The sequence below is a fragment of the Camelus ferus genome, chromosome 23, assembly GCF_009834535.1.
Source record: "Camelus ferus isolate YT-003-E chromosome 23, BCGSAC_Cfer_1.0, whole genome shotgun sequence".
Lineage (NCBI taxonomy): Eukaryota > Metazoa > Chordata > Mammalia > Artiodactyla > Camelidae > Camelus > Camelus ferus.
This window is the reverse complement of record NC_045718.1, coordinates 26,956,086-26,971,250: the sequence shown is the minus strand read 5'-3', so window position 1 is coordinate 26,971,250 and position 15,165 is coordinate 26,956,086. Positions and strand designations below refer to the sequence as shown.

General features: G+C 42.1%; 1 protein-coding gene across 4 annotated transcripts; it reads right to left on the bottom strand.

The window, feature by feature from the left end:
- Positions 1 to 4,046: 4,046 nt before the first annotated feature.
- Positions 4,047 to 12,623, bottom strand: ZBTB18 (zinc finger and BTB domain containing 18). Of its 4 annotated transcripts, none has more exons than XM_032466542.1 (3): positions 12,487 to 12,591; positions 10,114 to 10,197; positions 4,047 to 7,760 (listed from the first exon to the last, which is right to left on the bottom strand). In XM_032466542.1, the coding sequence occupies exons 2-3, from the start codon at positions 10,124 to 10,126 to the stop codon at positions 6,178 to 6,180; spliced, it is 1,596 nt and encodes a 531-aa protein (XP_032322433.1). In that variant the 5' UTR covers positions 10,127 to 10,197; positions 12,487 to 12,591; the 3' UTR covers positions 4,047 to 6,177. The 4 variants fall into 4 exon arrangements, with proteins under 4 accessions (XP_032322433.1, XP_032322434.1, XP_032322435.1 ...); XM_032466543.1 differs by lacking the exon at positions 12,487 to 12,591 and adding an exon at positions 11,665 to 11,972; XM_032466544.1 differs by lacking the exon at positions 10,114 to 10,197 and having other exon boundaries at positions 12,487 to 12,623.
- Between the last annotated feature and the right edge of the window lie 2,542 nt (positions 12,624 to 15,165).

The following is a 15,165-nucleotide window of genomic DNA, read 5'->3' as shown; positions in this document are numbered from 1 at the left end:
AAATGGTTCATAGAAAAGGTATATTCATATATGTATCTTTTATATATTATATGTATATATACATATAAATTTTAGTCTGTTTGTAAGAGCAAATTTAAGAGATTCAGATGAAAACCTTAATGCTCGTACTCTGATCACAGATCATCTCAGAGCAGTAGACGTACACAAATAAAAGTCAGGGTGTTTAGTGATCCTCTCAGAGGTGAAGTGTGCACTGCACTAAGTATGCTTTTTTTTTTTAATGAAATCAATATGTCCTTATTTATATATAGTTTTAAGTCATCTATATATTTAAATTGTACATGGTTAAGACATATTCTTTTAAGCTCTGTCACCTATCAAAAGTTAGCTTTGGCTTGGCACAGCTCACATCATTTAGGTTACGCTATTCTTTCAAGTTCAGTGTCGTTGCACTATATGCATAATATATGAAACAACAGAGTTAATCTATCTTACAAATGTTTACCAATAAGCAAATACATTTTCCCATGTACCACTTCATATTAACTATAAATATACTTTTTATAAACTTGAGAATTCAGGCCAGTATGACTTTTTAAAATTCCTATACAGTCATACTAAGCATGCATATTGACATTGAATAAAAACTACTTGATTTAATGATTAACTACAGAGATTATAACAAACTGTAAATAAGTCGTTTCCGTGAATGGACTCTCTATCTGTGTCACACGGCCTCTCAAAGCCACTCTAAATATCCTCACTGAAACTGTTACTGACTAATGTGCTACATTTTAAAGCCAAATTGGGTTTTCACTCCTCTCCTGCCAAACGAACTAGAGAGAATTGCTTCCTATAGCAAAATGTGAGCTCAACGGCAAACCCATTCCTGAAGACAATTAGCAAAAGGGGGCAAGTGCTTGAAAATTCAAGAGCAATTTCAGTTTTGAAAGAATTGTTTTGCAAACTACCCTTCAATCAAAGAAAGTACCATGTTCACAGAAATCTAGGGATCGTGATTAACAGAAAACTAGTAAATGTTAGAATGGAATCAGGAAAGTTAACTGGGTAATTCATTTCTCTCAAAAAAACCAAAAATCTGAATTCTTTCAAGTGCTTGAATATTTTAGGAAAAAGCTGTTCTATGAACCTGAATTATCTGGATAATTAATTCAACAAATTAGTTAGTGTAAACAGATACTTACAAGGTAATTGGGCTCCAAAGAAAAACTTTTCAAGTTACCATTTCATTTCTATGATCTCATGCCTCCTTGTTACAACGTTTTAAATTTGGAATTCAGTTGCTGTCACAATAAATTACAAAAATTAATTAATAAAGATTTTTAAGAAATCAGTTTTCAAAATACTAAAAGTTTAATTTCTAAAATGTCTCTGTAAATGAATTAATATTCCTAAAAACCTCCGGTGTCATCAGCATGATCTGACTGCTTTAGCTCTCCTTTTATAATATTAAGAAAATCTAAGAAGGGGTGGGTAAGGCTAGTAACATAAAATGTTTCTTTTTGTTTAATTACAGTGATGAAGTCAAGAGATAAGTGGTTCTACATTTTGGATCAAAGGATCACATACAAAGATACTTTGCCATCTTCCTGCAAGCCAAAGGTGGAAAATTTTTATAATGTAAGGGACAAAATCCTATCAGTGTGATAAACTTGGAGGATAGCCAAAATAAAACTCCTAAAAGCTATTTGTTTTTTAAAAAATAAAATGATTGCTGTAGATTTTAAAATGGTATTATCTCTAGCAGTTTAATGGCAAATGACTTTAAAGAAAAGGATTGAGCTCCTCTGTCCTGGAATTCAAAATTCACATTTACTCAACTCATTGTGCCTTATCAGCAATTTTAAACATTGGAACGATCATAATGAAAATTTAGATCAATGTCTACAAATTAAAACTAGAATTATCTGAGTTTCCTATCCAGACGCATGGAAAAGTTTCCTTCATTATATTAGAAACCAAAGAATGTTTTTAAACTTTGTAAGAATAAACTGTAGTCAATACAGTCCAGGAAATTTTGAGATCTTAAGATTTTTAAAAACATATCTGGTACAATGGAATTTTTAAAGTCAAGTTTTATATATTTTGTGTTCTATTGATAAAACTTAGGAGATTCAAGATTTTTTAAGTAATATTGTTTCTTGGGTTAAAAGGCAATTGCTTTCTTTGATAACAGTTCAAAACTTTTGTTTACCTGGATAATGAATATTTCAACCATTTTAATGTGAGCTGTTATATAATTTTAATATAGTGTTCACTTTTTTCTAACCTTACAATAACCTGTTTGTAGATCATCGTGACAAGTCTGTTAAAGAAAAACTACCTGATTCACCTATTAATCTGATAGCATAAGTAACTAGAAAGGAAATCCAAAACCAGTATCCTTAACACTGTGTATTTCTTGGATATTCCCTAGGGTACACCTTGCACACAATTCTGGGCCCACATTAATGTAGGGCATAATTGATTAGCTAAAAGAAACAGATGTTTTCAAGAATAAATGAAACCACATATTTAAAATATGTATCAGTCAGATGTCAAAGAGGAGATCAATTTGAATGGTTTCCAACATGATTACATGAAAAATTAATTTCCTTTTTTTTAAAATGTAATGAATAAACAACTGATTTCTTCACTGACCAAATGTGGTGATTTGTATAACTGTTCCAGTTTTGCAAGGAATATTTTAAGACATCATTTCTTCCTAATTTCATGTCAAAATACTGGTTTTATAAATGTATCTAGTTGAGTTTAAGTCAACTGCTCTTCATTTAACATTAGATGTTAGTCAGTGGAACTACATTGTAACTCTCAACATCCTCAGAAAGCTTTAAGATACTGTGAACTGAAAACAGATTCCTGCCCCCCACCCCATCATTTATCTGCTTATAACTGCCCAAGAAATTTTTTTTGTGGAGCTCAAATGTACATTCCCCTTTCATGTGAAATAATGTTTGATTGGTTAAAACCAAGTGAGTTGCATGTAACAGAAATCCCGTTTCAACAAAAAAAAGAGAAATGTAGGATCCCAAATTGTAAATTACTGATGGTGCTTTATGATAAAATCTTTTGGGATTCCCATCCAAAGCTATCAGGGAACTTAACAAATGGTACATTTTCAAGCTCCAGACCTTATATCTCACTTCTATAGAATCAAAGAATATTAACCTTACTATAGGTCATTTAATAAAAATGTATTTAATTTTGACAATAATCATGTAAAACTGAATTTCCACAGGTAACTTTGAGGCTGGAAGTTATAGATTTCAGGATTTACAAAAACTCTCTCAGGTCTGAGATGGCCCTGCTCACACTTAGGACCACACGCAACAATTCCTCTACAGGACCGATCGGCACGTGAGTGTTCTAACAATTCTATAGGTCAGCCAGCAGTGTTCTCACCCTGATACACCCAAGTCAAGCATGAAGTTGGGATGATCACAAAAATTAGGAAACAATTTTTCTAATGATTGCATGTACTTACAATTTTAAGTCAAAACTTAAGAATTAAAACCTGGGAACTTTCGAGTTCTCCTTGCAACAAAAAGGATGTATAACAGCTAATCTTGAACAATCGAATGCCTGCTAATTCGATTGCCTAGAATTCCAGTCATTAGCCAAGCAGTTTTCCAAATTAAGACATCCGGTCTCCTTCAATTTTCCATTTAGACAGAACACAGAATAGATTTGACCAATCAACTTAGGATAAAATTACCCATGAAAATGACTTATGGTGAATGGATTAGTAGTTGTATGGCGAACTATGAAAACCCTCTGCTGCCCACTTGAAGTTTCATGGATTTACAAATTTCTAGGGAACTACCTTAATGTTCTTGATGCAGACTATAGTAAATGGGTCACATTTTTTTAAATGTGCATTTAGTATCTTCTTAAATGACTAGAAGCAAAATGTTTGTACACTTCCATTTGAGTGATTTAGGGCACTCTAATAATCTATAAGCTCTGAACAGAACTGATATTAAAAATAAAGATGCCATGTATGATACACATTTAGGATCTATGTAGTACATAATCACAATTTAAAAAAAAAACCACACCAGAAATTCTCAGTTCATATAATTTATTGCAGTTAGCACACAGTTTAAAAATTCACCAACACACCAATAGTACAAAACTAAACAGCATTATAAGTTATTCCCCCCTCAGGAAAATAAAACATACTATGATTGTCAAAGCTAGATGTCAGTCTAAGTTTTAGAACAAAGGAAGAATGTGGAACTAATAAAAGGAAAAAGCAATCACTCACAATGACCACAAAAAAGAAAATCCCAAAGAAAGTCCGTTTTCTCACAGACATTGATTGTCTTCTCTAAATTAATAAAAATTATTTTAACATAAATTGTATTTTAAAAAAACTAGAAACTCTTCAAGTAACTAAAGATAATGCTCCAAGGCCATTTTCACAGCTTTTTTTTTGTTTGTTTGCTTTAAATGCCATTACAGCCAAATTAACACACATTTGACCAAATATTTCCAAAACAGTCCAGCAACACACAATGGAGTTTTCCATTCAGTATCTTAAGCACAAAAATAGGCTATGTTTACAGTAGTTAAGGCGATCAAATTTTAAACAAAAGCAATCAAAAAAAAAAAAAAAAAAGGGAAAAACAGCAAACGTTTTCCATGCTACTCCCATAGACCTTATTTGTAAGTGCAAGACAGGAAAACAAACACTGTGCAAAATGCTTTTTGCCCTGTGTGCTGGTCATTAAAACCACACGTTGGGCTGCAGCCTCTGCTGCCGCGATACACATAGTCTACTAACCCCCTTCCCCATGTCAATCAAGGCAGTCCAGTCCTTTCAGCCTGGGGCTTTTTCAGTCCATAGAATCTTTTCATGAGTTGAGGGAGGGGGGATGGGGGTGGGGAGGGGAAGGGAGGGAGGGAGGGAGGGAAAGGAAGAAGAGGAGAAAAAGAAAAGAGGAGCAAAAAAAAAAAAGAGAATGACCTATTGTCAATTTGTGCAGTAGTTACTCTAAAAACGCTCAACTGGGTAAGTGTGTACACCTAAAGTTTGAGCTGGCCTGGGTTTTGTGCAATTAGGAGTTTTGTTATAAATGCACACTGCACATGCAAATCTTTAAGCCGTTTGTAAACATTTATATTTTCCTTGTTATATAGCGAAGTTATCAATTTGCAGCTTAAGTTTTTATTCAGCTTAACAGTTTCAACTTAAAGACAGTGGGAAAGTCAATTTAAATTATATAAAATAAAAATAAAAACAGTGCATTAACGTTCTTCATAACACCAGGGTTTTTTTCCAAATGGTGTTATTTTTCTAAGGAAATTAAATAATTTTAAACTCACTCGTTAAAGTTATACAATGCAAACAAAGACAAAAAATATATTGAAACTCATGCATTTCTGTAGCGTTAATATTTACTTTTCAAGACTCAACTAAGAGCATCAACACAACCTGTCAAGTCCTTTGACACCCCCCCAGCCCATGTAATCAGTTACAGTATACAATAACAGTAATTCACATTTTTCAACACACAGTTCAACACTGCTGAAGCTGCAATATCCTTTTTCATCCCAAGCAAACCTTCACAAAGACAGCGTCCCAGTGATCCCAGTGTACTTTCAGAATTTCTCTCATTGGGAACCGTCAGAAAACCAGAAGTTGCCACAGAAAGTTTTAAGTCAACTGCTTGTTTAAAAATAGATAATCCAGCATTTCAGAAATTTTCCATTTGGGTCTAAAAGCATTCAGGTTTCCAACAGCCAGAAAAGATTCATGCAATTTGAGACATATAAAGAGGCTCATAAAACTGGAGGGAGTTTCTACTTAAAAAAAAAAAAAAAAAAAAAAAAAAAAAAAAAGTGGAAAAAAAAGAGAGAGCTCAAAAGACATCGCAGTGCTGACAAAATTAAGCCCTATGAGAGCATTTTGTGATAGGACCATTTGTTTCAAAGGTTCTTACTGGCTTACTTCCCCTACCCCCTCGAAAGAAAAACACCTCTCTATTCTCTGACTTGCTCTAAAGTTTCTTTTATCCGAATGCTAAATTAGTGAGATTCTCATGCTATTCTAAAGTGCAAAAAACAAGTTAATATCCCAACCTTTCAGTTCCAGGAAACAAGACTGCTTTTAGACCGTACCACAACTATATAGAGATCTATTTATATATAGGTATATATATATTATTTATATATATATATATATATATAAAATTATTTCCAGAGTTCTTGAGAGCTATCTTCTAAGGTCCAGTCTCTGACAGCGGGCAGGCTCAGCGCCTCGCTTTTGACCGACAAGGAGTTCACCAACTCACAGTGGAACTTGCGGATGTGCCGGTACAGGTCCCCGGACTGCGTGAACCTGCGCTCGCACCACTTGCAGGCGTGCGGCTTCTCGCGCGTGTGCACCACGGCGTGGCGGCTCAGGTTGTGCGAGTACTGGAAGCTCTTGCCGCACTGCGTGCACGTGTAGGGCTTCTCGCCCGAGTGAGTCCTCTCGTGGCGCTTGAGGGTGTACATGCAGGAGAACGTCTTCCCGCACAGCGAGCAGGTGGGCACGTTGACGTCGGCGGCCGGCTTGCTGCGCAGGCCGTCCTGCTCGCGGAAGTGTGTGCTCAGGTGGATCTGCAGGATGTGCGGGCTGGGGAAGACCTTGTTGCACAGGGGGCACATGAAGATCTGGCCGGCCGGGCTCAGGATGTTGGAGACGTAGGGCAGCAGGCTGCTCTCCATGCCGCCCTCCACCGGGACCCGCTCGCTCTCGGGGGTCATCATCTCATCGTCGCTGGCTTTGTCCTCCCGCTCCAGCTCCCTCAAGACCGAGTCCTCCCTCAGAGGAGCCAGATGGGCCGGCTCATACTGTACCCTGTTATTAGTGCTCACACTCTCTTTCACAGTGCTATGTTCCATGTCATAGTCATTAGTGCCAACATCACTCTCATCACAGGAAGCCTCTTTCTCCACCTTCACCTGCACCAGGTTGCTTCTCAGCACGTCCTGTGAAGAGAAATAAGAGCTGTTCAGATTTTCAACTCCTGAAAGGCTGGACTTGACAGACAGGTCCAGCACACAGTCAACATCTGCTGAATCCCTCACGGAGGTGACAGACCTCTGGGACAAAGACTCTGTTGAGCTGCAGGGGCTGGCTACTGTTTTTCCAGCTGCTGTAGCGTGTGGCTCTGCCTCTCCGCCAGCCTGGGGGATGCCTGCTGAGTCCGAGGGCAATCGCATCCACATGTTCCCAGGCTCGGCCGCCAAGTCCCTTTTGCTGGGCAGGATGTTCAATTTTTCATCTTCCCCTTCATCTTCATCACTGGGCAAATCGCCTGCCATGTGGCTGCTGCCATCGGAGAGACTCTCGACTTTGTCCGAACAACTTGAAGCATCTTCTTCCTTTTTGGTGCTGTCTGCCTCCGTGGTGGCTTTCTCTTTCAGCTTCTTTTTGCAGACTTTGACAATGTCATACATGTGGAGATAACTGGCAGCTGCTAGCACGTCTTCAATGGGCAAGTCTTTGAACTGGAGTTTCCCTTCATACATGAATTCAAGCAGGAGAGCGAAGGCTGGGGCTGTAACAATGTCGCTGTTCAGATGAACAATGTCTCTTTTGTCCAGCTGGTCCTTGTAAAAGAGGTGGAAATACATGCTGCATGAAGCCAGTACAGCTCGGTGCGCTCGGAACTGGGCATCTCCCACCAGAACAGTGCAGTCACAAAGAAAACCCTGATGTCTCTGCTCGCTCAGACACTGCAGCAAATGTCTACTATGGTCTGGAAACTCCATACTGTCTTCATAACCTGGAATGAGAGAAATTTCTCATGAGAGCCTGGTCAGGAACAACTTTTCAATGCTCTAGTCCCCATTTAAGAAAAAAAAAAAAACAAAAATTAGCTTGGGCTGTTGAGGTACACGTCCCTGAATTTTAATCAGGCTTATGACCCAAGCACTACCAAATCACACACAGAAAACCTAAATGCAAGAAGAAAAATGCACACTTTTGAAACTTCTTACCCCAGCCAAACAGTCTGTGATGCATCTCCACCTTCCTTTAACTTTAGTCAAGTTTTTAAAGCCTTAATTTCAGTACAGTCTCTTACTGAGAAGACGAATTTAGGTCTCTTTCAGAGGAAATTTAATTAACTCTACTCATCAAATTATGTCCTACAAAACCTACAAAATAGCTTTAATTTCAAAGGGAACGACACATATAATGAACAAAGAAAAGTCCCAAACACATTCTGGAAGGTTCAGAAAACTTGTTCAATCATCCTTTTTTTATTTTATTTTGATACTTGACTGCACTTAGGAAGCACAATTTAAACACACACATTTGGCTGAATCAAGAAAAAAAATGAAATCACATAATTAGTCCAGAAATTAGCAAACAACTTACTTTTAAAGTCAGAGTGTTACAACAACAAAAGCCCTGTGTATAAAAACAGATGTTAATGCCTTAAGATTTGCAGGTAGAGCACACATGTACGAGATCAGAAGGAACTACATCAACAGATGGAAAAGATCATCTTTACTATGAACAAATCCAAAAAGATTTTTTAATGAATTGAGAAAAAAATGGTTATATTTCTTTGTAAAATCTGTACATCTAGGCTATTAGGAACCAGAAGGGCTTTATTTAACTCTGAAAATTCTCACCTAAACTTTGATCTGGTGCAAAGCAAAATGAGTTCCATATTAAAATTAATGCAAACTTAAATAAAGGCATATTACGTTCAAATGAAACTCAAAAGCTTTACAAGTTCGACATCCCCCCCGCAAAAAAAAAAAGCCTTGCTAGAAAAAGAGAAACTAATTTTTTTTGACTCTGCCTTACCTCAGTCAACAGAAAATACTTTGTTTCAACATAACTTGATATATTTTGTTTTCCAACTAGCTTCTATTCTTTCAAATATGCATTGTTGCCCTTGTTTTCTGGTGAAGGAGGGTGAAATGGAGGCAGAGGAGAGACGCAGACATACAAAGGGGCAAAATTCAACTCCTTAAAAATAAAGAACACCCGACTTCCCCTTTCCTATGGCCAGAAGCAAGATTCCACACCATATATCTCAAAAAGTGCATTTGGGGAATGGTTACATATTAATTTAATATTTAAAAATTACTTCCCTGCTTCTTCTACACTTTGCCCAAGATGCACTAAACTTTCATCCTAACCCAATACATTCTGCAAGATGCCACAGCTAGAATAAACCAAGATTTACAATACAATCACTTTAAGTGCCTCACAGCTAACATCAATCCTAATCCTTGAGAGGGCTAAAAATAAAGATTGGAGGGCAGCTCACAAGGTAGCCGTGATCAAATTAGGAGGCTGAGAGGACAGAGAGGGACGAAGAAGGAAGCTTATAAACATCTGATCCAGCTGACTGTGGCCATATGGCAGCTGCTGCCCAGATAAAGAGATTAAGAATAGAGGAGTGCGATTACAGCTGTCTGGCCAATTCAGGCAGCTCAAATCTACAAGTTCTAAATTAGTCGCTAACACAAAAACTCCTGCAAATAATTATCGTTACGCTGAAATAAAAGATCTCTTAAATATATATTTGAAAGAGAAATTAGGAAACTAGTCAAACTATTCTCCAGGGGACAAAAGTTTTTTTTTCTTTTTAAAAAACCTTCGGTTTCAAAAGCACTACAGCTGTATGTTTCAGTAGTGCTGCTGAATGTTTTGAAGAATAAAGTTTCACAGTGGAATTAATTACACAATCTAGCTTCTTAACGAGAATAATCTTCTCATATAAGTTTGGATGCTGGATTCCAAACAGTTTACTATTTCTCCCCCCGCCCCACCCCCCCACACCAAAAGCAAAAGGAATCTAAATAGCAGTGAACAACAACAACAAAAAAGCATTTTAATCCAAAGTGATCTCAAAAAGCAATATTTCAAAGCCTTTCTTAACATTTCAAAACTTGAAATATTTCTGTGTATTAAAGGTATTTACCCACTCAAGCAAAAGGGCTAAAAATTAAAACTAAACAAGCCCAAGACTTTCAACTCCAATAAGATGTTCGCTGAGTACTCGATTTCATATTTTATTCCTAAACTGGGTTAGAAAAGTAATGTGATTTTTTAAAATTCAATAAACAAAACACCAAAACAGAAATATGCTTGATCTAATCTCTTGCTACTCCTACCTTTAGGACACATAAACCTGATTAAGTCCTTTCCTCTGAGTCTTGCTGGCTCCAGGTCTGTTACATCGGTGGAAAAAAAGCAGACTAAGAGAGACAGATGCAAAGTGGAGATGATGTTAGAGAGGAATGAGATACCTTCTCCACCACAGATCCGCACACACTAACTCCCTGTCTGTGTGTTAGAATAAAAGGCTGAGGGATGGCAGGCTGTCAGCTGCTCTGACATCATGTTCAGATGGAAATGCTACCTCCAGCTGTGCTCCTTTTAATGCCATATGCTACTCCTCTACACTCCTGCCACCAGCTTTTTCTTAGGAGAACTTTTCTCTTCTGTTAGTATAAACAAAATACTTCAAAGTCTCCTTTTTTTCCCCAAACTTTCTAACAGAAGAAATTGAAAAACTCAGCATATGGAGTTCTACTGTATTTATGGAATAGCAACACTTCTGTCTTAAGTTGGTGGACTGGCTTACATACTGACAGCACACTCAAGCCACGGTGCTAGTCAGGAAATCCAGATTCACTTTTATTCAACTCCAACGTTTAGTTTCAAAGGCCGTATACGGATATTTTTAAACCCACCCATTTGACATCTCCAGTCCCATTTTAACATTTTTACGGCACTTTCATTTTTTCTTTTCTGCTGAGATAATGGCATACGTGTCTCAGAATGTTGGAAAACTATTCAGAACTACTACTTCAACCTGGTTCCCTTATGATTTCACTCTTACATAACTACTTATCTACAACTACCTTCTCAGTAAAATTTCTCATACTGCCAGTTGATGCAAATTTCAACTCTCAGTATCAACAAGCCGAAACTGCACTTTCTGAAATCCTGGAAAGTACTTCAGTTCAATGAGACAAATTAATAAACTGACACAACCTGCTACTGCCACTTAAAATGAAAGCTGTATCTGCCTATCTGTCTATCTGATCTGACTTTCTGCTCAGAAAGAGCAGAACTTTGTCTTCCCCTTGATCTGTGTCCCATAACAATCTTTTTCTTGGGTCACTCTGTAATGTTCATGATCACAAGAAAACCTTTCAGGGAGAAAGGGGCAAGGGGAGGGGGTAGCCAGGGCTAGTAAGTTGGGGAACTTTTTTAGCGAGATTGGGGGTTTTCTTCGAATGGCTGATGAAATTGTAACGTAACCTGGGCTGGCCTAACCAATGCCCTGCAAGGGGCTGCGACATCTGTGAATGTCAAAGGCGTCTCCACAGACTCTAGGGAGGGTGAGGAGCAGAAAAGGTACTGGGGCCTGAGGCGCAAGTATTGCAGTCCTGGTGATAACCACTCCGTTCTCATTAGAAAACCATGGCAAAGAGTCCAAGAAAGAGTAACAAAGACCAAGGTTTCTATCCTCTGCTTCTTGCCTTCCCAAAATCACAAACCCAACTTTCTCTAACTTCGCGATAAATGGCATAATTATGAATGCCTATTTCAGGAGGCACTCTTTGGAAATAAAATTCCTTCTCAGTCACACCGCCTATTCTGCACAAATGCCCTCGCCCCATTCCAATATATCAGACATTAATCACCCCATTTACCCAGTGGGGTGGGGGGCGAGTGACAGTTTAATGAGTCCCGAGCACCGCAATGGGCCAGCGACTCCCACTCCACAAATCAACCCCTCTGCGCCTCGTAGCCGCGGGTCCGGAGAGGTTTTGTGAGGTTAGGTTTTGTTTTTCAAGGAGGTGGGGGCGGGGGTGCGGAGCCGGGAGGGGGTAAGAAATGCAAATCTTTACGTAGTTGGCTGTGCAAAAGACACAGGGGAAAGAGGAAGGTTAAACCACAGGGAAGGAGGTGGAGGGCGTAGAGCCGGTGCAGCAGGAAAACACCTTAAACAACAGACGAGAAAACAGACCCGGGTCACGGCAACAACAAAAGAAAAGTCGTAAGAAGCCGGGGGAGGGTGGCTGCCACCGCTTCCCTGCCGCCACTGCGCGAGCCCCCGGCAACTGCCCCGGCCGGGGAGGGGCCTCCCCCCGGGTGCCGCCGCAGCTGCACGGGTCCCCGGAGCCGCGGCCGTCCCGGCGCCTTGCAGCTGCACCGCTCCCAAGCCCCCGCCCCGCGCCCCCCGCCCCGTGAGGCGCCGCCGCAGCTGCACCGGCCGGAGCGCGCCCCGCGCCGCAGCTGCACCGGCCGCACCCCGCCCGACCCGCAGCTGCGGCGGCCCGGCCCCCGCCGCTGCGGCGCCCCCCGCCGCCCCCAGCTCCACCCGCACAAACTAACTCCACTCGCGGGGCCCGGCCGCCCGCCCGCCCGTACTGCCCCGCCGGCCGGGGCCGCACAGCCCGCGTCCCGCCTCGCCAGGGCCCGGGCGCGGAGGGGGCGCCGGGTCGGGGCCGGGGGCCGGCGCCGGGACTCACACGGAGCGGCCCTAAGTCACCGCGTCCCCGCCGCCGCCACCGCCGCGTCCTCCGCCTCCCGGCCGCCGCCGCTGCCGCCGCCGGACTTGGTGGGCTTCCTCCTCCGCGGGCCCCCCTCCCTCCCTCCCGGCCCCCCCGCCCCCCAAACCCGGCACCGTCGCCCGCTCCCCCTGCCCCCTCCCTCCCGCCCGCCCACCCCCGCTGGCAGCCAGAGGAGCGCGGCGGAGCGAAGAGGCCCCACTCTCAACGGCTCCCCATGGCAGCAGCCCAGCGGCGGCCGCAGCCTGCCAGACACAGCGAGGGAGCGAGCGAGCAAGGAGCGAGCGCGGAGCCCGGGCCGGGGGGCGGGGGGGGGAGGGGGGGTGGCCGGGGGGGAGGGGCGGGGGACGCACCACGCACGCACGCGGCGGCGCCGGCCAGATGTTCCCCCCCCTGCCTCCCTCCCTCCCGGCGCTGGGCTGCTGCGATTGACCGAAAGCCGCCGGACCGGGCTCCCCGCCCGCCCCCAGCACGCAGTCTCCTCCAATAGGAGAGCGGCTTCTCAGGGGGGCGGAGGCAGCGGCGGGCAATGGTCCGACTGACAAGAGGGCCCAGCCAATGCGAGAGGCGAACCGGAGCAGCCGCTCGCGCGTGCCAATCGCAGGCAGGAGCTGTTGGGGTGGGCGGGCCCGGGCGGGCGGGGCTGGTAGCGCGGCGGTGCGGGCGGAGTCGTCGGGCGGGCGCAGCGGCGGTGGCGGCTGCGGCGCCCCTCTGGGGGACTTGGCCGTGAGAAAGTGAAAGGAGCCCGCGGGCGGCGGCGACAGCTGCGCTGGGAGGAGCTTGTTTCCCGGCTGGGAGGCCTCGCGCGCTCTAGGGGTGCGGAGCAAGCTTTTCAGTGTGCGCCGTGACAACCATAAATACACTTTTAAACGTAGTGGGTCTGGGCTGCTCAAAGTTACGCAGGTATCCGCGGAGGCAAGGCGATCAGAGTCCGGCATTAGTCCCTCTGCTCCCGCTGCTGTGGGTGGCGACGCCCAGGCCTTAGCCTCCCGGAGCGCAGTGGGTAGGACGAAGGAACATCCTCGCCGCGTCCCGCGCTGTCTCAGCTGCAGGTGCAGGTGCGCGTTGGGCTCTGCGGACGCCACCGGCTCAGATCGGCAGTTTCTGGGCGTCATTCTCATGGCATTAGGCACAGGGAAGCGTCCGTGTTTCTCGCAGAACCCTCATGTCACGTGTACTTAAGCTGTTACAAGTAGCCATTCTCAAGTGACCAAATTCTAGAGAACTACAGTAAAATTGATACTTGTAGAAGCTCTAGCCTGATTTCTTAATTGGTGGTCTCAAGCCACAAAGTTAAACTACCAAGAGATGTTAAGACTGTTTGAATCGCTTCTCCTTTTCTTCAAATAAACTTTTATTCGATTCCTATTCTTTGCCATTAAACTGTGTTTATCATGGCCACGAAGATATGTAGAAACTTCTACTTCAAGAAACTGAAAATCTTGTTGAAGAGGCAAGAATTACAAGTAAAAAGTTGAAATAACAAGGGGAAAATTCGCTTTAAGAATATAAAATAGAAAACTAAAGAGTGAGGAAATCAGTACACTAGTTAGTAATAGTCAAGTGGAATGTGTTTATTCTTTGCTAACTGAACTGGGACTGGTATTCTGTTGCTAACCAACTTGCCAGGAGACTTTTCAACTGGGCAAAATGTGCTTTCACTTTGTTCCAGGTCAAATGGATAAACTAAGTTGAATGTATTGTGTGGGCAAATCAGACACTGAATTACTAACGAAATAAAAACTGGAGTGCCCAAAATTCCTGGAGCTGAAATGCTATTGGAATATCCTGTTAAAAACAATAGTGATGTTCTCTACTCTTCACTCAACTTTTTCATGGGCCCTTGTGATTGATAACTGAGATCAAGGCCATCCTGTGACAATTAGACTTTTTTTATTCCATGAATCATATTGTTGTATCTGTGCTTTTGGTGAATTCTAGATCTTTTAGTCTGTTGGTAGAAGGCCCGATTTCAGTCTGACCTTGTTTCAAGTTAGGGAAATTCATTACTGTTCTTGGTGAAGGAAATACACTATTTAAAAAACAGGTGAAAAGAAGTAACATGCTTTGCCAGCAAGTTCAGGAAAAAAGAGGAAAAAGAAATATTTGCATTCTCGAAGTTGTTTCTCACCTTCGTGAAAAATAGTAAAAGTGAAAAATAAGGAAAGTAACAGATCTCTGGACAAAAAGACAAAGTAATTGATAGTGTCACCATATTAAATAATAAATTCATGAGAAAGAGCAGTTAGATTATCCACAAAAAATGTGGAAACTCAGCTCTGTGGCATGTAGAGCAAAGTCACATCTCTAACAAAAGCTTTTACCAAAGGCACCTACAGGTAGAGTAACAGCCCCAGAGATGTGCGGGGGGAGACACTGATGCATCAAAAGTTATGAGCACTGTTTTTCAGATTTAACAGTCATCACTAGGATCCATCTTGGGGGCTGAGTAATGTCGCCAGGAAATATAGATAAAACAGATATTTAAAGAAACAAGTATGTAGTCCCTCAGTTATGTAAAAGATTTTCTAAACTTATGAAAATGCATGGAATATTCAAACATTGTCCGAATCAATAAAAACATTTCTGGAGTATTTACTGTGTTTAAGAAAGGTACTCTGATACAGAAGATGACGAAAG